At 42.9% G+C, this 24,487-nt stretch overlaps 1 protein-coding gene across 1 annotated transcript; it reads right to left on the bottom strand.

Moving 5' to 3' along the window:
* Positions 1 to 17,322: 17,322 nt before the first annotated feature.
* LOC147466064 (pentatricopeptide repeat-containing protein At5g27110-like) lies at positions 17,323 to 20,422 on the bottom strand. The gene has a single exon (XM_086523626.1). It carries the CDS (start codon positions 20,345 to 20,347, stop codon positions 17,468 to 17,470), a length of 2,880 nt encoding a protein of 959 aa, XP_086379752.1. The 5' UTR covers positions 20,348 to 20,422; the 3' UTR covers positions 17,323 to 17,467.
* Positions 20,423 to 24,487: the final 4,065 nt, after the last annotated feature.

Below are 24,487 nucleotides of genomic sequence, written 5' to 3'. Positions count from 1 at the left end.
GGCCATTTTCGCCCCCCCCCCCCCCCCCCCCCCCCCCCCCCCCCCCCCCCCCCCAACCCCTCTCTTTCTCTACATCGTGTGTGTGTGTGTGTAAGAGAGAGAGAGAGAGAGAGAGAGAGAGAGAGAGAGAGAGAGAGAGAGAGAGAGAGAGAGAGAGAGAGAGAGAGAGAGCGGTGTGTGTGTGTGTGTGTAGGAAAGAGAGAGAGAGAGAGAGAGAGAGAGAGAGGTGTGTGTGTGTGTAGGAAATAGAGAGAGAGAGAGAGAGAGAGAGAGAGCGGTGTGTGTGTGTGTAGGAAAGAGAGATAGATAGATAGATAGATAGTTCTATTATCGTCATGGGAGGTCAAATATGACCTATGGGACCAAATGAACATGTCACGTGGTGTGAGTGGAGTTCATAAGTGACTCTCGATGCTCAAAAATGGCTGAAATGAGCGTCGCAATAGAGAGTCCACATCGTGGTTGGGAGAGGAAGGTATGTAGGGAGAGCTCATGGCTGAATATATGGGGAAAAGAGGACCTAATGTGGTCAAAAGCTGAGCACTCAAGTAGTGTGTGGTACTCACTCTCTCGCACTTGACGAGGGCATAAGGTGCAAAGTCGATGACACTCCTCGCCAGTGCCCCAACGTCCTGTCTCGCAGCGTAGAGAATGGGAGCTAAGACGAATGGAGGCAATGGTGCGGATCACACTCAACGAGATGGGCTCAAGGATGTAGGAATGGGTTCGGTTACCTCGTTCCGAGAAGAAGAGAGATTTGTAGTTTGGGGCAACGTGTGTGGTGTAATGGCTGAAGCGAGAACCTCCGGATTTCTCCCAAGCCATGATACATTGGCGTTGTAAGAAGGCCTCATTAACTTGGGAGTCGATCGACGCATCCTTGACCAAGTGACATGCATCCCATCTTCCAAACCATTTCTTGATATCAAGCATCCACCCCGAACTTAGTATTTTGCTCTTGCATGTCTTTTGAACCTTTTGACTTGCTTCATATGCGATTCTAGGAAGTCGATGCAAAGGGCTACGTTGTGTCTTACGCATGTACTCCACAACCCTTTCCATGCCCAAGACCTCAATGGGAAGCGATCCGGACTCAAGAAGTAAGAGCATGTAGGGTGTTTGTGTCTTGACTTGGAGAAAGTTGGTGAGAAAACGCTTTTGGACATTCTCAAACTCTTTCCAAGTAGACTTCCCGACGCTTCCACCCCACACCTCCACTCCATAAAGAAGCACCGGTGTCACCAATGTGTCAAAGAGGTACTTTTTGAGAGCCCAACACTTGATCTCTCCTGCATTGCACATGTTCTCAAATGCATAATAAGCCCTCTTTCCGGCTTCCAAGCGACGCATTGCACAATCCTTCCATTTATGATTGGATGGAACCTCAAGGCCAAGGTACTTGAAGTGATCTACCACTTCAAGTTTCTCATTGTTGTATACAATGCATGGATTTTCGTCATTGAGGGTCTTTACAAGCATAACCTTGGTTTTGGATCCATTCACGATCAGCCCGCTATGTAGGCAAAAGCGTTCCAAGACACTCATAAGCTTTTGTGCATCTTCTAAGGTATGTGCCAAGAGCACTACATCATCGGCATAAAGCAAAAGCATGATCACCGCATTTCCAATCTTAACCTCTTCTATGCCTTCTTGCTGCATAAAATCAAGAACCATGTATTCCAATTCATCAATGAGTAGCCCAAAGAGGGTTGGGGAAAGTGGGCATCCTTGTTTGACACCAATAGTGCTTGCAAAAAATTCTGAAATTCCATCTCCCATACGTAATCGACATATCACTTTTTGGTAGATGCGAAAGACTGCATGCATAAATTCTCTCGGCACTTGAAGGCTTTGCATACGTCTCCAAAGATTTCCTCGCGGTACCATGTCAAAAGCTTTCTTGAAATCCACAAAGCAACAATACAACTTTTTTCCTTTCAATCGAGACGCTTCCATAAGAACTCGAAGAGTGACAAGGTGATCAATAGTGCTATGATGCTTTCGAAAACCTGCTTGGCCAAGCGCACGTTTGCCATTCTTTTCAGCCCATTCACTTATCTTCATCTCCATGATACATCCAAATAACTTTGCCATCAAAGAACCAACCATTATAGTGCGATAGTTGTTCACATTGTTTACATCTCCTCCTTTGTGCAAAGGTTTGATCCAATTTGCACTCCAATCATGAGGCATGCCATACTGAAGTGCAAGGTTAAACATATCGCATATCCAATATCGTGTTTTCTTGCTTGTCCATTTAATCATTTCAGCCTTGACACCTTGAAGGTCACCTGCCTTGCGAGTAGCAAGTTTCTCAAGCGCGCGGCATACATCTTCAATGGTAAAGAAGGGAGACATAAATGGAAGGGAGCTACAACCCTCCATCTTATCAACATTGGGTTGCTCATAGAGGTTCTTACAATGCATATACATATCCTCAAGAGTCAAGTCACCAAAGCTCTCAACGCGCTTGCCTTTTAGATTTTGCCAAAACTTGCCACATGCATGTGCTTTCTCTTGTGCTAAAAGAAGTTGTTTTTCGACTTCCCACCTTCTCCTCTTCTTTTGAACAAGTGTTTTGTATGTGTGTGAACATTCCAAGTAAACTTCCTTTTCTTTGATTGCATCCAATCTTAGCAAGTGTTTTTGGGCTTGACTACATTCCATGTCAAACCATTTCTTCTTGGTGCTACCCTTCTTAGACCTTTTGCAAGACATGTGTTTCACCGAAAAGCATTCCTTCGCACAAGAGAAAATTACTTCTTTGAAAACTTTCCACTTGCATTCTAATGTTGGGCTCCCTTGATGCTCTATCATGCTTAACATTTGGTCCACCATATCAGCATATATAAGTGCTCGTTTGAAGTCTAGACGTAGGTACAAATGATTCACATCATGATTGGAGGCTACATGCTCGGGCCGTTTACCACACTTGAGGTCAATACATAACATCCTATGATCTGATTCCGGATTCCATTCACCAAGTGTAAAGCTTTGTATGCATTCTAGAGTGGCTTCTGAGAACAACATATAGTCAATCACGCTAGCACCATTGTGCTTTCTACATGTAAAGTCATTGGTGCCTTGCCATAGAGATACACCATTTGCAATGAGCATTCCGGTACTATTGCACATATGTAGAAGTGACTTTCCATAGTGATCCACTTCTTTTGCATCATTAGAACTTCGATTATACATGTATGAGTCATCCACTCTTCTTGATACATGCGGCATGTTGACTTGTTGTGTGTCGTGTTGTAACATATTTGTGCGAGCATTCATGTCTCCAAAAACAATGACTTCACCTTGATCCTTGTAATGAGCAATGTCTTCCTCTAGTTCAACAAAGGGCTGATCTCTATCCATATTCAAGCGAGCATAAAAGTTGGAGTCATAGTGAGGAATGTAGCAGCCGGCCACAAACATGACTTGACCATTTGGTGGGCTGATTTTCAGCCATGAGTAGCGTTTATACTTATCTTCTTTGACAATGGAAACATCTTTCAAACCCTTTTTGGTCATACATGCTACGCCTCCTTGGCCTCTTCGTTGCTTTGCATTTTTGGCCCACATCAAAGAATGTACATCGTATTTGTCAAATCCAAGAATTCGTTGCGCATCATGCTCCCATGTTTCGACAAGAAGTATCACATCGGAGTCATTGGTAAGCTCATCAATGCCAATTCCCGCATTCCATGGATACCCGTTACAATTCCAAAAGCTTATTCGCAAGCGTGAGTTGGTCTCATAGATCATGTGTCCCTATTTGTTGGGTGGACTTGCATCCTCCTCAAGTGACTTTTCTTCTTGAGATGATACCTTAACCTTCTTGCTTCTTTCCTCGTATGCTTTGCGACGTACATTTTGTTGCATAAGAGTGCGATCCTCATATACATTACAACCCGTTCCTTTGAGGTAGATCCAACCATTGTCAAGGATGATCTTTCTCTTTACCTCATCAGCCATAGTACATACAATAGGTCTTTCTCCCGAGCGAGGGACTCCTTGTTTTCCAACTCGATGTGCACCATAAGCCATGATTCCTGACATGCCAAAGTGTGTAGCAAAAAACTCTTCAATAGCAACCGCAAGAGATTGGGGTGTTTCCATGCTTTCCTCCTTGATTCCACGAATGACGATGTTCTTTGAGCGTTTTTGTCGTTCTTGCAATTCTTGAGTGTCCACATTCTCTACATTCTTTGCTTGGACAACGGCTTGCGTGATAGGAGATGTAGAAACCACATTATCCTTACATATATCAGCCCATGATTTGGATGCATTTCTCATCTCACATACATCATGTCGTATTGTATCTATCGTTTTCTCTTTCAATACATGATCACTCTCAACTTTGCTCAAGCGCTCTTTCACTACATTCATGTCCACAAGAGAGCGTTTACATTCTTGAACTTCATTCTCAAGATGCATCAAGCGTGTTGTTTGCATTTCAAGAACCTTCTTGAGGTGCTCATTCTCCACAACGAGAACTCTTAAAGTACCATTCTCCATTGCAAGTGCGCGCAACTCTTCACCTTGCTTGTTGACGGTTTCTTGTAACGAGATCAAGTAAGCCATGATCATTGCTTCCGTTGTTGTAGACGATGTGGTTGGATTAGCATCCAAATTCCTTGGAGATTTTGCATCATTCTCCATGGCGAGTGTGGCTTTTCCACCCTTGCGAGTTTTGTCTGACATTGCCTTCAAGTCGGCAACAAAAACGCAAAGTTTTGACAGTTTTTTCAGTTCTGAGATGCTGTTACAACAAAGCCTTTCATTACACAGAAAAATTCTGTCTTTACATCAATGCGTAGAGGGCTTCGTGCTCTTCGATTGAGGCTATAGATCACCTAAATCGGAGTTCGGATGAGAGAGAGAGAGAGAGAGAGAGAGAGAGAGAGAGAGAGAGAGAGAGAGAGAGAGAGAGAGAGAGAGAGAGAGAGAATTAATGTATGCTTAGGAAATTAAAATTAAAGAAAAATAATTAAAGAAAGAAATGAAATGAAATGTTATATTAATGTCTTCGAAAGGCCAAAGTGACCTATGAGACATGAGACAAGAAAGTTATAATGTGATGAATCTGATACAAAGTCAGAGTAAGAAGATGACAAAATAAAATATTATGGAATCCTAAACTGCTGGGTATGGACTAAACGGCTAAACCAGCTAGCTGGGATAGGTAGATCATAGGAGATCCAGCAGCTGTCGCTGGCGGATCTCATCAATCTCCTCCATGGTCAGTAGTCTGACCGGGCGTTATACATGTCGAGCCAAAGTGACCTAGCTAGATCCTCTGATGCAGCCTCTGTCGATGTTGTGTAGTCCTCTGCAGTCATGGACGTCTAGATCTCCCTAGCTCAGTCGCTCATTCGATCAGTAGAGAGAGAGAGAGAGAGAGAGAGAGAGAGAGAGAGAGAGAGAGAGATAGGAAATAGCTAGAGAGATAGAGAAAGAGAGTTATATATATATATATATATATATATATATATATATATATATATATATATATATATATATATATATATAGAGAGAGAGAGAGAGAGAGAGAGAGAGAGAGAGAGAGAGAAATAGGAAATAGAGAGATAGAGAACAAGAGTTATATATATATATATATATATATATATATATATATATATATATATATATATATATATATATATATAGAGAGAGAGAGAGAGAGAGAGAGAGAGAGAGAGAGAGAGAGAGAGAGAGAGAGAGAGAGGGAAGTGAAGAGCGAGACAGAGAGAGAGATAGGAAATATTTCTCTATCTCTCTATTTCCTATCTCTCTCTCTCTCTCTCTCTATATATATATATATAGAGAGAGAGAGAGATAGGAAATAGAGATAGATAGAGAAATAGCGAGAGAGAGAGAGAGAGAGAGAGAGAGAGAGAGAGAGAGAGAGAGATAGGGAAGTGAAGAGCGAGACAGAGAGAGAGATAGGAAAATAAGGAAATAGAGAGAGAAAGAGAGATAGCGAGAGCGAGATCGAGAGAGAGAGAGAAAGAGAGATAGCGAGAGTGAGATCGAGAGAGAAAGAGAGATCGAGATCGCTTTTTTGAGCAAGAACCATGCAAGGCTTCTGAATCTTTCTCAAGTTGCTCATCCATCTCCACATTATCTTCTGGCTTGGACATGGAGGCCCCGTCCGGTTTACAATCAGGTAGAAAACTTTCATTGGGCTAAGAACTTCCATGGCTTGTGCATGTGGTGAAAAAAACACCAGGATAGGCATAATATCCTTCGCAATGAATTCGCAGATTGTCTGTCGTGTCCTAAGTGCGAAGCAATGCGCTACAAACAAGATGCAGTTGGCGAGACAGTGCCAACTAAAGTGTTGCGGCATTTCCCTATTATTCCTAGGATAAAAAGCATGCTTCGTTGTGGTTCCATTGCAAAGTTGATGCGGTGGCATTCTACGAATAGATCCACTGACGCAACATTTAGGGTGCCCGCTGATTTGAAGGCTTGGAGGCACATTGAAGATACCTGGTCACATTTTAAGAGTGAACCACGCAATTTGCGTTTGGGCATGGCAATGGATGGAGTCAATCCATTTGGCTTGAGAAGCTCGTCATGGAGCACTTGGCCTGTGTGCCTTATCAATTACAACCTCCTGCCGTGGCTTGCTATCAAGAAGGGTCATTTGATTTTAAGCTTGATTGTACCTGGTAAGTTCAAGGCAAAAAACATGGATGTTTATCTAGCTCCACTAGTTGACGAGCTCCCGGAGTTATGGCATGGGATCGACATAGCAGATGTGGTTGAACCAGTAGGACAACAGCATGCAAGGATCCATGGACTTCTTATGTGGACTATGCATGATTGGCCAGGATACGGAGAAGCTTCTGGTAATGGTTATTGATTTACAAAATTCTTGCTATTCGCAAGCCCTTTGCCTTGGCCTGATTCATGCTTTGATATATGCAGGACTAACAACTTCGGGATACAATGCATGTCCAATTTGCGGGCAGTCTTTGGATGTGCGCTATTCTACCTCTCTTCGAAAGACAATTTATCAAGGCCACCACCGTTATCTTCCAAATGGCCATCACTTGCGCGAAGGCCAGCTTGGTCGCGTCGAATGTCGTCCTATGCATGTACAAGAGTGGCGTTGCCGATGGGAGCAACATGAGGGGCAACCTGTTCCAGGAATGAAACATTTGTCCATTCTCCATACGTTGCCGTACTGGGGTGATCTACTAATTAACCATTTGCTAGATCCAATGCATATATTTAAGAATGTGGGAGAGCTCCTCTGGAAGACAATCATGGGAATGAAAGACAATCGAGCTTCACGAGATGATTTGCAGTCGGTTGGAAAGATGCCAGAGTTGTGGCCTTTCACCAATGCAGCTGGTCAAACAAAACTTCCAAGAGCGCCATGGGTATTGCTAAAAAACGAAGAGCGACAAGTGAAAAGGGTGATTTCAGAGTTCAGGACGCCAACAGGATATATGCGATGTCTCAAGACAGCATTCACCCGTGACGATCAACTGTCAGGGTTGAAATCGCATGACTGGCATAAGTTCTTGCAATTCATTCTTCCAGTTGCGATCAAGGATGTTTAACGGAGGAAGTGCGGACCTACATATACAAGATTTCAGAGCTAGTGCAGTGGATCTCTTCCAAGGAGATACGGGAGGAATCTATTGCAGTCGCAAGGGCTAACTCCATTGAGGCAGTTTGCATGATTGAGAAGTATCTACCCACGAGTTGCCTAACTATCCAAATGCACTTGCTCGTCCATGTAATAGATGAGGTTGCAGTGGCAGGTACAGTCCACAGCCGTTGGATGTTCTTTCTAGAGCGGTTCATGAAAACACTTAAGGGTTTTGTTCACCAAAAAGCGAGTCTAGAGGGGAGCATGGCAGAAGGATGGCTGGTGCAAGAGTCTCTTGTATTGACGACCGAATTTCTATCCGTTTCTGACCCAGAAATGCCTCGACTGCGGAGCAATGAGGAGGATGCAAGACTGGTGGGAGAGGAGCCGCAAGGGCAAGGGGTGCCAAATAAAATGAACCTGGCCATGCGAGAAAAGATCATGAAGTTCTGTATACTAAATTCAGCGCTGATGCAAAAATGGCTTGAAAGGTACGAAGAAGAGAAAGAGAGACACAATCTAGAGCGACAGGATTTCAGGCGAAGTCGAACGACTAGAGGCTTACCCTTGCCAGACTATCTCGCTCCTCTACCTGAATTCCCTACAATGGCATGGTTGGACAAGACAGTGAGAGCAGCTCGACAGATCGGAGAACCCATATCTCTAGAAGAGGAAGAGCTGGCTATTGGATGTGACTGGAAGTATCATACATACATGGCACTGTGGTCACATGGAAAGCATTTTAGAACACAACAAATTGACAGCAGAAGAAACACGTTTGACAGTGGGGTAATGGTTAGTTTCATGCAAAAGAGCAGGGCCAGTGCTAGAGACACGAATGAGAGCATTAGCAACCTGGATTACTGTGGTCTGGTGCCAAATATCCTGAAAGTAAGCTTCAGGCAGTTTGAGATGTTTTTGTTGGATGTGAAGTGGTTCAAGGTGATTACTTCTGGTCGCAATGCAACGGTACGCAGAGATGGAAACAAACTTGTGCAAATAGATTCTACAAAGACTTGGACAGATGCGAGTGACACATTTGCTCTCCCCGAACATTGTGAGCAAGTGGTCTTTGTACCGGACCCTCGAGAGCGACAATGGTGGTTTGTGGTTCAGGTTGCTCCAAGAAATAAACAAGTATTTGAAGGGCAAGATCTCCTGGAGGAAAGTCAGTCAGACGACGTCCATACTACTGTGACATTAGATGAGATGGACGAAGGTATGGCAGAGGAAGCTGACAGATATACGAGGGATGACGCAGACGAGCCAGAATTGACACTTGTAGATGAAGATGCAATGGATGAAGACAATCTGCCAGAACGAGTTGGGGCAGAGTTATGTTTGCAATTAGAGATAGACGATGATACGGTGCAAGATCTTATCGATGATGCCTCACTTGTCGAGGTTTAGGCCTGTAAGTGTTTGTGTGAAGACTTTGATTTAAAATTAAGCTTAAAGTTAATTTAAACAACTGTGTTCTGATGCTTTATTTTACTTTCTTTGTGCAGGACTTTAGTATGGCAGACGAGATTCCAGATCCCGCTTCCATGAGTGCAGATGCATTCATGGGCTTCATTACATGGATAACGCCTGCTCAGAGGGCAGAGGATTCTCAGTACTGGGTAGCTAGAGGCACGGGTACTATGCCTCCGGGATTCACACCCGAGGGACCAACGCCTAGGGGGGGGACGCCTACGGGGTTCAGGACGCCTATGGGTACGACGCCTTCTTCTCCCATCACGGCCGCTTCGACACCTAGGGGTGGGGCAGAGGCGAGTACGTCCTCATCTCCGCAGCACAGGCGCACTCGCCGATCTCAGCGATCGTCAGGTGGAGGTGGTGGTTGCTGTGGAGGAGGGTCCACAGATGCTTCGACCCCTCCTTGCTCACGACCCCCGTCTTACCCAGGCACACCTCTCGACACACCTCTTGGCACACCTCGGACACCTTGGGGGGCACACGATCCTAGTGCCTCCAAGCTCTATACTGTACGGGGAGATGGTTCGGTTGACATGGATAGAGTCGGGACTGAGATGCGACAGCGGATTCGCCAGCTCGTGGAGCTGTAGTTTTCGACCAGCATTCTGACGTCTTGGGATCAGCAAGAAAAGGAAAAAGTCACTTACATAGTGGAGACCATCTTGAGAGAGTACCAGCCTGCTCCGGGTTCTTCCGTTGTTTCGGCGCGGTGGATCAAGGGTGTTGCACGGGACACCATCAAACATCGACGAGATGCAGCTCGGAAGGCTTTCAGGACCGGCTCGTCGAAGCCTTCGGGCATCCCATACGAGACATGGCTGCAGATCAGGGAGGATGAGAGGACAGCAGCCACGCGGTTCAGACAGCAGCGTGAGGCCGCGCAGGTACGACAGATGACTAGGGGGACATCTCATCTTGGCAGCGGAGGCTTCGACACCTTTCGCTATGAGTTTGTGAGTTTCTAATCCAATCTTAACTATGGCGTTTTTTAAAACGCGATGAATCATGTATTCTTATTACTCTGATTTTTGTATAAACACAGAATCTTGTGATGCATTGAGCTCCATCACGCGAGGAGGAGTCAGATGGATATCGCAGAGGTATCTATGAAGTATTGAATGATCTTGAAGCTTTAGGAGAGCCTGTAGACTGGGAGGCCTTACAGTCTCGCTGATCGCTTGAGGTGAGACGTTAATATGTGTGAGTTGATTTAATTAAGTCAGTATATGTGAAGTAATATCAATACTAATTTTGTGAGCTGTCTTATGTGCAGGTTGCGACGCCTAGTCATTAGTGGACCAGATTTCATCTATATGCTTTGTGAGACACAGACACGCTTCTGTGTCTCTTTTTTGTACAAACAGTTAGTGTTCAGACAATTATTGTTTTTCTTATGGTTATGATTATTGTCATTGTCATTGTATAGACAGTTATTGTTTCTCTTTCTGGTTATACTTATGGTTATTGTTAATTTTGTTTATGGTTATGGTTATCTGCATTATGGTTTTGATCAAAGTGATTATAGCCGGTTATGGTTTTAAGTTATGGTTATGGTTCGTTATGGTTATGCTTTTAAGTTATGGCTATGCTTTTCAGTTGGTACGGTTGTCTTTCATTGGCCTTAAATCTCATGTGAGATCCTACATGGATAGCATGTAGGAGGCGTATACATGATATGGTTTTTTTTGAAAAGTTTATGTAAAAACAAAGGGAACTCTGTCGAAATTTCTGCGCGCGAGAGCATGGTTGATATTTTGGTGCTGCTCGCTTTCTTGGCCAGAGGGCAGGAAGTCTGCCTGTGGCTGTGTCCATCTTTTAACTGGGCACAGGCCAGGCTACCTGCCCTCTGCCCAAGAAATTTTTCTTCTTCTATGGTCGTCGTTATGCGCGTCGCTATACGCGTCGCTAATAGCGACTGGTTTCACAGCGATGCGTATAGCGACGCTCATAGCGACGGACAGCGTCGATATATGCGTCGATAACACCTTCTTTTGTTGTAGTGACATTTTTGCTTGAAGGTTATTATGAGCCAAAGGGATGCTTTATATGTTCATTGGATGCACAGGGGCACCCTTCTGTTGACGTCAACGATGAAATCTTGAAGACATGGGATCCCTAGTGGCAAGAACTGAATGATGAGTTTGAGGCAAAAATAAAAGATACTTGCTAGGTTGACTTGTCCAATAAAATGTTGTACACATGGGATGGAAATCATAGGCTGGCTGCGTGGATGGGGATTCTGAAATAAATTAAGTCTTATATTATTGAGAGGATAATTTTAGATATGTTTTCAACTCATTTGTGATTTCTCTGTTTCTTTGATTTTAGGTGTTGCTTACATCAAAGTTCAAGTCGAATTGGTGATTGTGGACTCCTTGAACGAGGCAAATATGTTGAGAATAGTTATGCATATAAATAAGTAAGATCCTTTTCTTGTTGATATGTTTGCAGCTTTGAAAGCAATTTATCATAACGCCTTTGTTTTCCATAACCATGTAGATTAAACAACATAGGTTACGTGGCCATGTTATGGATGGTGCGAGCAATGGGACTTACTTCAAAGAGGTTAATATGGTTAAGATTTCGTGTGTTCTATCGTATACAAAAGAGCTGGGAAAAAAACATGGTACAATGTTCCCATTGCTCTTATGTTGCAGCTGTTACATATGGTAAGTTGCATCAAATTGTCCTTAAATTTCAAAATAAACCATGTTACATCTCATCATCCCCTCTAGAACGATGAATTCATCATGTAATAGAGTCAATAAACCTAGAAGTATGTTCACCAAGAAATCCTTTTAAAGAGAGTTTTTCTTTAGATGAGTTAGAGTTATAATGAGTGAGTAGCTTGCCGTTAGTTGTAGACTTTTAACATAAACCATATAGACAAAGAGAATTCTTTTTTAGTTTATGGGACGCTTCTTGAAATATAACTAGAATTGTGCTACCCTTGTTAGGATTAATGGTAGAGGATCTTAAGCTTCAGATCGTCCCTACTCAACTCGATACATGGAAACTCTAGTTTTTGATCGATGGACTAAGGTCCTGCCACAAGTTGACCTCTGCATTCAACACTACCATGAAGCGTTGGACTTCCATATGATGATTTTACAACATGTAGACATCATTCTAAGCATGTTGTGATTCTATAGCAGGACAACTTCTCCGTCAATAGATTATGCGCCTCATACTACATATTTGGAGCTTGACATTCTGTATCAAAAGGTTGAGAGTTCTCCATCCTTCGGGGCCACCGATTCTAACATAAACCTCATTTCAACAAAAGAGTTTGATACATAGTGTCATGATCGTAATGTTGGTCTCAGTTTGTTTTGTCAAGAATTCCAATGTTGATTTTTCTTTTCATTGTCATTCAATAAGTTCTAATGTTGATGTGCTTTTGTTTGAGCATGATGTTCCTTTGTCTGATCATGATGCTACTATAAAAGGATATTTGGATTTTCTTTTAAAAGAGTTTGCAGACATGTTTCAAGCAAATTTACCCGATGGGCTTCCACCTTCTCTTGGGCCAACCTTGATCACGAGATAGAGCTTTTTCCCGATGGCCATCCCGTCTTCTCGACAACCTTATAGGTCTAGCTCAAAAGAGGAAGACAAGATTGGTAAGAAGCTATAAGCCTATCTTGCCAAGGGGTTTATTGAATCTAGTACGTCTCTGTGAGGTGTTTCTGTTCTTCTCTTCAAGAAGAAGGACCGAGGGATTTGCTTTTGCATTGATTACAAGGGTCTCAATAAGGTCATCATCAAGAATAAGAATCCATTACCTAGGATAAATGACCTTCTGGATCAACTATTGGATGCACAATATTTCACCAAGATAGATTTAGGTCCGGTTATCAACAGATATGGGTACACTTCCGTGATGTCCCAAAAACCATATTTCATACACAATATGTACATTATTACCGTAAAGAGCCATGAGCCATATGTCCCAAAAATGGTACTTCGTACACAATATGTACATTATTACTATAAAGAGCCCCGAGTTGGGTCAACTCTTTGTGGAGAACTTACATAAGTTGTGTGATTTCTTGAAAAGATTGTTAGTGACTGTGTACTAAGTTCACTGGCAATTTATGGCAAACTAGGAATTGCAGACCTGTTTTGCTATGTCATCCTTAAATCACCTGAGACTAATGGACATACCAAACACACTGATTAAACCATGCAGGACATGCTACGTGCATGTCTCTCGCCATCAATCTGATTAGGAACGCTATCTCCCACAAGTTGAATTTGCTTATAAGACAACTGAGCTACTGGTTATAGCACATTCATGCTTATGTACGATTATGAGCCAAAACCACCATTTGTCACTGGACTCAAAGGCGTTAAGATGCAATATGTAGCCAATTTCTTGCATGAATGGTCATGATTGCTAAAGAAAGGAAAAAGATTGCCCAAGATCGGGTTTCTGTCATGCTTACTAGCATCCACAGCCTCGTGACCTCCAGGGATGGATGTGGGTGTACCTAAAGCTGCCGAGGATTTTGAAACGATCCGTACTAGTCAATGGTCAACATCATCTTCGCAATACAACTCGTTACAATCCACTTGAATCTGAATTGGTTCTCGATCAAAGGACTACAATTCAAATATAAGGGAGAAGTATTATGTCCCCAAATATTTGGATGGGCGCTTGAGCTATGTAGTGTGAACATGGCCCTATGGTTAAGACGGTTAAGGGGTCCTATAAATAGGATAGGGGTCTCATTTGTGAGATATCTTGTGTGATTACCACATTTGGACTCTAGGCCCTTGGTAGCTTTACACGCACACTCGTATTGGTGTCAGCTTTGTGGAATGGAACACCAAACCCTTTGTGGTAGGGACTACCTCGTTGGCTGCAGGCCCCAAGGCTCATGGGTGAGCGTGTATTGGCTTTATGGTTGGGAAATGAGCCTAATGTCCACTCTCTATGCTCGTTATGTGTAAGTATGGCTCGTGTCATGTCATGGAATCAGCTAGGAACTAACAAAAACTAGACATTGACATAGTATAGAAGGGTGGATTTTCTTAGCTCAACCCTCCATGATAGGAATTTTTCATTATGTATGAAACGTATAACTACATGCATCAAGAAAATATAATCTGTCGAGTTGTTCATTTATTACCGCGCCATGTGAAGGCTTAGAACTTCACAATTCACATAATCAGGAGTTCTATTCGGTGTGTTTTGCATCTCAATATTGCCTCCCTCTCAAAGACATCCGACCCTTTCGGAGAGGGAGAGAGGTCAAATTTGGAAGATATGTAAATAATCATGATTATGCAACTTAAACAAAAAGCTTTCAAAATTATAATTTCCTTCTTCTATGCGGTGTCATGGTAGATTAAACGTTGAGCAAGTGTAACGATAGATGAGAGAGAGAGAGAGAGAGAGAGAGAGAGAGAGAGAGAGAGAGAGAGAGAGAGAGAGAGAGAGAGAGAGAGAGAGAGAGAGAGAGAGAAGCTACGTTGAATGAGCCCAAGCATGCTATGAGAGCTCAAACATGCCCTACATACACAAACCTAGCAGAAGAGACGGGACCCTAAAAGCTGTGGTATATGCTAGTTTTAGCAAATAGCTTGCAAGCCAAGCCAAGTCCTTGCTTTTTGCCCCTTTTCTACCTTTATGGGTTGACCTTCGCTTTCTAAGCTATATATGAATGAGCTATAGATCATATGTAGCTTGTGCACTTATCACAATGTCTCGTTCATATGTTGGCTTCCTCATGCAATTCCCGCACTAGTCTCACAACACTCAATCAAGGTTCCGAAGTCGTTTTGAACCCGTTTTGATCAAAGACAATTATGTCGAGCCTCTTAAATAATTCCCCACATCGTAATGGATATTTCTTGCGCTTTTGATAGCTTTATGCCCATTTCATAGAGGCCTATTGAACTATAAAAATATTGACTTAGGGTCATTTTGAAGTCATTTTGTTCCATGAAAAATTCACAGAAACCCCTAAACAAAGCTTAAGTCATTTTTTCCCCCGAAATATGGAGGCATCCCTCTACCAAATCTTAGCAACTTAAGAATGTTTTAAAGCTCTTTAAATACTTAAGCCTTAGTTCCTTCTTACTCCATAACCCCTTTTGAGATCAGAGACAAACAGAGAGAGAGAGAGAGAGAGAGAGAGAGAGAGAGAGAGAGAGAGGAAATTACTTGTCCAACCTTAGACTTTTCAATTTGATCACTCAAGTACATCTAGGTGACTATTTATTTATTACTTTGGTGACAAACTCATTGGTTTTAAAGAACTGCGCTGCTGATAAATTTTTGAAAATAAAAGTGAAGCGTTTTGATGCATTTCAGCTTCCGTACAAAGCGAAACCTCAGCATGCTTCCAGTTCCATTGCTTAAGCACCCCGGCGGGACTTAGGGGTACAGGAGAGTCAGCACGGGCTTCAGCTTTCAAGAGTTCACATTAACTGAACTAGTAAAATAATGATCCCTGCACACACTTCATATCACCTGCAGAGACGAGTGGCAACATGCATTCGCTTCGAATTCTCAAGCACTAGAAGGAGCATCCCTTGGCTGCACAAAGAAAGTCTGCAACCGCTACAGATGAAGACTAGCAAGGGAAAAAAACGTTTACACCGTACCCTATAGAGAGGCCATCAACTTTATATGGTAATAAAGGCAATGTGATGCATACATTCCTAAAAAAAGATGGCTCCACCTTGCATTGCATGGAGAATGAGCTCACTATTGCGACCGACAATAGCCCAACCCATGCTACCACTACAAATTCAACTGTGATACATCACTTGTCCAAGCATGACAAGACATTGTACGCATATATATGTACACAAAGTGCTCAATTTGCTATGTCTCTAGCCCCCAAATTGGTAGTTAATCTTATGCTGGAAATTAAGTAGTAGATGTTTAGGCATGACTATGATACCTGGAGATCAAGTAGTACCAGGTCGTATTCTTCCATCTTGGCGGTAAGAAAGAGACATGCAGTAGATAAGAAAATGTATCATCCAAGCCTTTTCCATCTGCAAATTACAAAAGATTAAACTTCACCATTTTAAGTATACCATTTATCTACATGGTCCCAGATGATGCACTGAAAACCAGTAGCAAGAGAGGAAGCGTTCTAGATACTTGACAGAGAGAGCAACAGTCAGTGTGAGAAGCCCGACATTTTCCTCCCATTTCTAAGTTCAGAAGTGACTCATGTCTCCAAACCTGCTGAGACATTGCCTTTGAGCAACAGAACGTGGGGCATAAATTGCAATTCATCTCCTTCCTCACTGATGTCAAGAGGGGTAGTTCAAGGGTTTGGAGAGACGCTTGATGACCTGAAAGTGAGGAAAACCCAAGCTAGAGTGCCTATGAAGAAGGGCTCGACGACCCAAAAGTGAGGGCAACACTGCCAAGGGAACATGAGAAAGCTTCTGCGACTCAGCTCCGACTCTGGTCCCTCTTCCTCCCCTTGCTAGCAAATCCTCATCTTGCTTGGATTGCTGCAAGGACTGCAGGGCATAAGCAAATCCTCACGGTCATCAGCATCTGGGTCCTTGCATAGCTTGTGCATCCGCTTGCCATTCTTCCTGGATGCCTGCAAGCTTTGCTCTTGACGACAGATACCTCAGGCAACAGACGTTGAAATACGGGAAGCAGCCTGTAACAGATGGCATAACGCCCCTAGTCTCCACACAATGTTGGATGGCATTTCTGACCAGTGAGAGGGTGCTTTTGTGCAGTCTGCACGCACACTATGTTTCGTACGTGACATAAGGAGTAAAGTTTCTGCTCTAGCATGCTGTGCTGTAAATGTTCGTTGCTTGCGGGTGGTTATGTTGAAGTATGAGAAGCAGCCTGTAACAGATGGCATAACGCTCCTAATCTCCACACAATGTTGGATGACATTTCTGACCAGTGAAAGGGTGCTTTTGTGCAGTCTGCACCCACACTACGTTTCGCAAGTGACATAAGGAGTTAGGTTTCTGCTCTTGCATGCTGTGCTGTAAATGTCCGTTGCTTGCAGGTGGTTGGCTGTCGTGCATTGCCAGGGACAGGAGAGTCAGAGGACAACGGAAGCCCCAACATAACCAGGGAAGAAGGGCAGCCGAGCGCAAGCGCTGCCAGAGCTGCTCAGTTCTCACTCTGAAGTCTGATGTGAATAGCAAGGTATCAACGTTAGCTGCAAGCCCTTATGCAATGATCCGAAAAATTTCTACATTTGATCTCTCACTCGAGTGGCCTTTAGCAATGCCACTCAATACATCTTCTTCTCCCAAAATTCTTAATCGTATGGGCAACATTATTCTTTGTCCATCAGCAAAAGAATTTTGGAACTCGTAGTCTCCTTTTTGTACTTCTACTTCTTAGTTCAGCCAAAAAGGCTAGGCAACACTAAGGCAATGTCATTCGGGCAGGCCAAATAATGAGGTGGCCGCATCACGATCGCCACATGCCTTTTGATCAGTCCACGAACTACACTCTGGAAACTTCCAAGCTTTGTTCTCTATTCTCATGGCTTCAATGTCTTTGGCCTTCTCTTGCATGCCAGCGGCTGCATATATATTTAGCATCAAAATGTAAGCTGCCCCATCGCATTTATCTAGCTCAACTGCCTGTTTGAATGCCCAAGTCCCCACTTTGACATCTACCCATTTCTGACAAGCACCCAAGAGGCAATGCCAAATGGTGGAATCAGCAGAAATAGGCATCCCTTGGATAACTTTGACTGCCTTTACGAGGTGCCCAGCACGTCCAAGCAGGTCAACCATGCAAGTGAAACACTCTAGATCTGGCTTCAAACCATAGATGGCTTCCATATTATCCAAGAGTTCTTGGCCCTTTTCTACCAGCCCTAGATGACTACACAATCTTAGCAGGCAACGGAATGTCACTGAATTTGGGCGGATGGCGTTGTGCTGCATTTGCTGAAAACATTCTAGAGCCTGTTGGCCTTGCCCTTTTTGAGCATATGCTGCAACTAGAGCATTCCAGTAGACAACACCACCAAAAGGGAGTTTCTCTAGGACACTTTGTGCCTGAGGAAGAGCACCAAACTTAATGTACATGTCCACAAGAGCAGAACCCAGACCATTGCTATGCGTCAACAACCCTGACCTCAAAATCTTGACATGGATTTGCTTTCCTTCGTCTATGGCTCTGATCGCAGCACATGCTTTCAGGATGCATGCATACGTCACTTCATCTGGAAGGATGCCCTCCTGCAGCATTTGTTTGAAACATTCTAAAGCCTCTAAGCCTTGCCCATTCTGAACATATCCTGCAATCAAAGCATTCCAGGAAATAGCATCGCGAAAAGAAAGTTTCTCTAGGACACATTGTGCGTGATGAAGAGCACCACACTTAACATACATGTCCACAACAGCAGTACCCAGTACAATCTCATGCTCCATCAACCCTTGCCTCAATATCTCATCGTGAATTTTCTTTCCCTCATTGATGACTTTGATCCCAGCACGTTCTTTCGGGAAGTAAACATGGCCAGTTGCCTTTGGAAGGATATCCTCATGTTCCATCTGTTTGAAAAATTCTGAGGCCTGCTGACCATGCCCATTTTCTGCAATAAAAGCACTCAAGCAGGCATCATCATGAGAAGGACGATTCTCTAGGAAACTTTGTTCCTTACGAAGAGTATCGTATTTGCAATGCATGTCCACAAGGTCACTACAAGATAAAATATCCTGCTCCAATAACCCTCGGCTTGAAATCTCATCGTGAATTTGCTTTCCTTTGTCAAATGCTTCTATTGCAGCACACGCTTTGAGGATACACAAATAGGTCACTCTATTTGGAAGGATGCCTTCCCGCTGCATTTGTTCAAAACACTTTAGCGCTAGTTGGCCTTGCCCCTCTTGAGCATATCCAGTTATCAAAGCATTCCAAGACACAACATTGCGAGAAGGGAGATTCTCTAGAACACTATGTGCTTGAGAAAGCGCACCACATTTGGCATACATGTCCACAAGAGCAGTACCCAGTATAATATTATCCCCCAGCAACCCTTGCCTCAAAATCTCATCGTGCATTTGCTTTCCTTTATCAATGACTCTAATCGAAGCACAAACTTTCAGGATGGCCACATATGTCACTGAATCTGGAAGGATACCCTCACGCTGCATTTGTTCAAAACCTTCTAGTGCCTGTTGTCCTTGCCCCTTTTGAGCATATCCTGCAATCAAAGCATTCCAAGAAACAACGTCACGATAAGGAAGTCTCTCTAGGACACTCCGCGCCTGAGGAAGAGCCCCACATTTGGCATACATGTCCACAAGAGCGTTACCTAGCACACTCTTATGGTCGAGCAACCCCTGCCTCGAACTCTCATCGTGAATTTGCTTTCCTTTGTCTAAAGCTCTGATTGCAGCATACACTTTCAGGATGTACGCATAGGTCACTGCATCTGGAAGGATGCCCTCATGCTTCATTCTTTCAAAACATTCAATAACTTGCTGTCCTTGGCCCTGTTGAACATATCCTGCCATCAAGGCATTCCATGAGACAACATCGCGAGAAGTGAGCTTCTCTAGAACATTTTGTGCCTGAGTTAGAGCACCACACTTCGCATACATGTCCACAAGAGCAGTACCCAGCACAATATTCTTGTCCAGCAAATGTTGCTTCAAAATCTCATAGTGGATTTGCTTTCCCTTGTCAACAGCTCCGATGACAGCACATGCTTTCAAGATGCAGATATAGGTCACTACATTAGGAAGAATGCCTTCACGTTGCATTCGTTCAAATAACTCTAAAGCATTCTGGCCCTTCCCTTGCCGACCATAGCCTGCTATCAATGCAGTCCATGGGACTACACTGCTGCTGTTATGCATGTCAAGTAAAGCTTGTGCTTTCTGGAGCTCACCGCACTTTGCATACATAGTAACTAAAGCGTCAGAGTAATTTTTCTCAAATAAGTTCCTTTTTTGAATAATATCATGTAGCCTGATTCCTCTGGGCAGATCCTTTGTCTTACAGCATGCCCATATCAGTGAGGGAGAGAAAGCGTCTGCAGCGCCTCCAATGCATTGATGCTGTGAAGTAAATCCGCGCGTAATGAGCTCCTCTGAGGCCCAAGATGGATAGTGGCTGCTGTCCATCCACAAAGGCTCTTTTGTGAGCTTGTGCTTCAAGTCCGCCTGGCGGAGACTTCGCTTGCTGCTGCGGCTGTCCCGCCACTCGGAGGAATCCCTGAAGAATTGCTTCCACAACAAGTCCCTGCCACGCTCCAAGACATCTCCTCCTGCCATCCCATTGCCCCCGCCATCCATAGCCAATTCATCACCAAGGCAATTCAACTGCGCTGAGGTTCGATTCTTAGAGGTGGGCCCCACTGCATATTAGCAAAAAGAACAAGTAATAAAATCACGAGGCTGCCAGGCATAGTAGAAATTTCTTTTTGACATGCAATTTTTTAAGTCCCTTTTCATATGCTTTGTGTAATGCGATCAACTTATATAATTTGCCATATATAATGTTAACTCAAGGTTATAAACACAAAAATTGACAGGCAATTTTGAGATTCTAGCATGTCAAATGACATGAGGTTTTTTTAAAACACTTGTTTTGATAGGCAAAATAGCTCTTGACAAAAAAAATAGGCGTCAATTTTAGGGCTGGTTGTGAGTTTAGATCCCACTTTATAATTGCTACATCTTTAAGCTTTAAAAAAAAAAAAAACATAAGCACAAAGAATTGAATTAAAAAAGCACCCTTAAGCTCTACACTCTAAGCTTTAGAGCCCTATGCTCTAGATCCCACTTTAAAAATTCTACATCTTTAAGCTCTAGAGCCTCTTTTACAAATTTAAAACTCTAGATCCCTAAGCTGTAAATCCCACCTTTTAAAAGCTCTAAAGTTCTAAGTCCTAAAACTCTAGCGTCTCGGAGTGACCCTCCCCCTACCTGTGGGTTCATGTAACCTTTTTACTTTCTTTAATTCAAAGTTTTACTTTCTTTAAAAAAAAAAAACTCTAGATCTTCATTGGATCATTGAAGACCTTACTTTAAAAGTTCTACATCCTTAACTTCTAAACTTAACTTTAAAATCTTTAAAAATGAAAATAAAAAATCTCTAAAGTTTAAAGCGCTAGATGCCTTCCTTAAAGTTTGAACTAACAAAAATGACAACTTTAGACTATCACCTCAAGTTTCAACCGGTGAAAGAACTTTTCAAAATGAAAAGGTGAGTCTTGGCCTTTGTGGAGCCTCTAATGCTTTATTATTTAATCTCTAAGGCTGTTAGCGTTTCATGCTTTCAAAGGTAGTCCAAAATCTTTTCCTTGATAAATGAGCATTCATTTCATATTTCAAAACTCAAGACATGTCCATCATTAGATTTACACTCTCTATATTTAAACGAGTGTCCACTATCTTATTTCAACAAATCAACATTTTTGGCCTATCAAAAAGTGCTTGAAAATACAACTCAACCTTTTTTCTATTGTAGTCAGCAAAAAGAGAAGGCATCTCTATAGCCTTTGCCCTTTGGGCAGGCCAAAAGAAACATATTTGCAAACCCCACCACCTTGCCGCTGCTATATCTTCCCCTCTCAAGTTTTATTAGGGTAAAGGGGCCAGGAAGGGTACACCTAAGAAAACCTGATGTGCGCGTATGTCGCACGTGTCAACGCAAGGAACTTGCCGATACACCGTGTGCGAGCCACAAATGGCTCCAAGCACACAACAAGCCTAAACTAGTAAGCTCAAAGAAGGCGATGGTGTGTCACTCACCGCTCTACGCTTGCTTCGTGGAGGATTCCTCGCCGCGAAGAAGAAGGAGACGCCGCTACGCCGCGCTCAACCGCTTCACTGCCGTCGTGCCTTCATAATGCTCGATCGCCCACACACTCCCTCTCTCTCCCTCTCTCACTCTCTCTCTCTCTCTCACACACACACACACACAAAGAGATGATGAAGAAGAAGAAGGAATGGAGCACAAGCACTCTTCAATTGCACAAATGAGAGAATGAGTGGATTTTAGGTTTAGTTGACTTTTATAGGAGCTCGCTCCATTCACACTTGGGCGCCCATGCTTAGCCAACTAATCCCTTGAATGTTCCAGTTAGAGTGCGCCTCTCATCGGCGATCACTCTTACCCTTTTCCTATTGGACCGACAAGCCCGGTACCTGACTCTACCAAATAAATAATACAATGTCCGCCGTAGGTTAGAACATCCGTCGTAGGTGATAGGGTGTCCGTGAGCCGTTGAGGGTTAACATGCCCCCCTTCCTGATGTAGATTCCGTCCTCGGAAGCTATTGAGTTGAAGCTCGTTCGTTGAGGTGGAAGAGCATTTGAGATGAATGTCCTTAGCCTTCTTCAGTCACTGCAAAATCAAACAATATTGGCACATTAATTACATTCTCATAAGCGATTAAAAAGCATATGCAGTTTTAGGCAGACAAATTGATTGGTAACATAATTTTAAACAATTTGTCAGCAATAAACATTAAATTGAAATATAATCAAATGCATAAACAAATGTAAAGGTAAAAAATTAAACAAGCATGGGGTCGCTAATTTAACGGTCGAAAGGCACTAGAGATCGACTATTAATACCATGGGTAAGCTTCTTAATTTTCTCTGGTCAATTAAGTTGTTTAATCGCGAGAGCCAAGTATTTCATGTTCGAGGGTTGACTAGAGGCTATACCTAGAAGACCTTGTAGTTAAGCTACGATAAAAGGAATTTCTGATGAAATCATCGCCTGACTGATTACCTTTTCTTTGACTCCCCAAAGTCTTTTCACAGTGATTCAATTTTGATGTCTGTGCTTATTTTGTATGCCTTGGGTTTTTTGCTTTTCAAGGAAAAGCGCCCACACTGGGAACCTCTAGGGCTCTAGTACCATAGGCGATACATGTGAGTGAAGTATTCAATCAAGCTGAGATTTCTCTTCCAGCTTAAGATTTTACATTGTGGCACTTTGATTTTTTGTTTGTTCATTTTTAGCATTTTAATTTTGTAACTTTGGGGGGTCATATAACACTATTACCCCTCTCCCGGCTCATCACATTAGTAAACTCCCTTTATAATACTTAAGCTAAAGGTCAATAGGGTCAAGCCCACTAGAAAACCCTAGTACATTTCACACAAATGCTGCCTAAATCGGATTAAGAACTTAAGTAGCCATTGATTATTAGGAAGGCATTCCCCATGGTATTAAGAGAAGCTCTCTAACACCTAACTTGGTCAAACTAGCTTAGTCGGACTTGCTTGATGTTTAAACCTAAACAAGTGATTATGACAAAAAATGACGTTGAATTAAATGTTGGTACTAAGCAAATGCGATGAATATTATGCTACCAATCACAATTAAAGCAGACAAACATGGATGTGAAAAAGATAAGGGACAATGCTAATGGACAAGAAACACCTGTTTGTGTTGATGGTCGCGCTTGATCTGAAGTGTGAACGAGAGAAAGATTCCATGAAGGTCCAAATCCTAACCACAGCAACATGTTCCTGTACACACTAAGAAACACAAAGAATACCTCTAGGAGACACATCAGTGGAAAAAAGGAACTTTGCTAATCACTCAACTCTAAAACAGAAACACTCCTATCGTACTAATTCTACCTACCCTCCATCACTTGAGTGATGAGGATCAAAGGTGTTTTATGGCATAGGTTTCTGTTTCATGTACCGGATGTGAATGTGTAGGTCTGGTCAATGTTTTGACTTTTATTGTGCATACTCGTTTTCTAATTACGCTTGCTCTTTATTCTTTTTGTTTTTTGTGAGTATAAGGCTTTATATGTACATTCTCTAAGGTTGGTGATTGAGAGGTCAGGGAAACAAGGTTGAGAGGGAAGCAAGTGAATGATGAATGTCAGCAAACACTCCCCCCTTCCTTGGGTAGATCATACCGTTTGAAATGTGTTTGCCACCCTTTGAAACCAATTGTTCCAGTCAGTAATAGGTGAGGATATTTGCCAGTATTTTTCTATTACCTTAGGTGCCTCATCGAGTTGCAAGGGTGGTAAGGTACTCTCCCAGGATCGAACTTGAAGTGGTTCATCAGGTGATTCTTGAACACTGGGAGGTGTGGATTCCTTTGTAGCTTTATTGAGGTCCACTATTGTAGGTGGAGGTTGTGGAGAAGATTTTACCTCTATGGATGCATTATATGAGGAGCTAGAAGCTTCATGGGACTCCCCCCTTCCTGAGCTAGGTGGAACAAATCGTTCTTTCTTCGGTACCCAAACTAGCTCTGGAGCGGGTGTGTAGCATTCTGTGATTTTTTGCTTTCCACGGTCGTTAATTTGTTTTGGAGCTACAGGATTGAGCTCACATGGGTCAAGTGATAGGTAAGAACACAATCTACGTTTTGGCACCCAAATTTGATCATTTCCTTGATAGTAGCCTTGGGCTGCCAATAGTCGTTTAGGAATCCATCGCAACATTTTC

This window comes from Adiantum capillus-veneris, chromosome 1 (genome assembly GCF_014529385.1).
Source record: "Adiantum capillus-veneris isolate H3 chromosome 1, ASM1452938v2, whole genome shotgun sequence".
NCBI classification, from domain to species: Eukaryota; Viridiplantae; Streptophyta; class Polypodiopsida; order Polypodiales; family Pteridaceae; genus Adiantum; species Adiantum capillus-veneris.
Note: the sequence above shows the minus strand (reverse complement) of the source record. Positions and strands in the feature narration are given on the sequence as shown.

Coding starts and splice junctions, on each gene's coding strand:
- LOC147466064 (XM_086523626.1), bottom strand. CDS start 20,347: ATGGATGGCGGGGGCAATGGGATGGCAGGAGGAGATGTCTTGGAGCGT.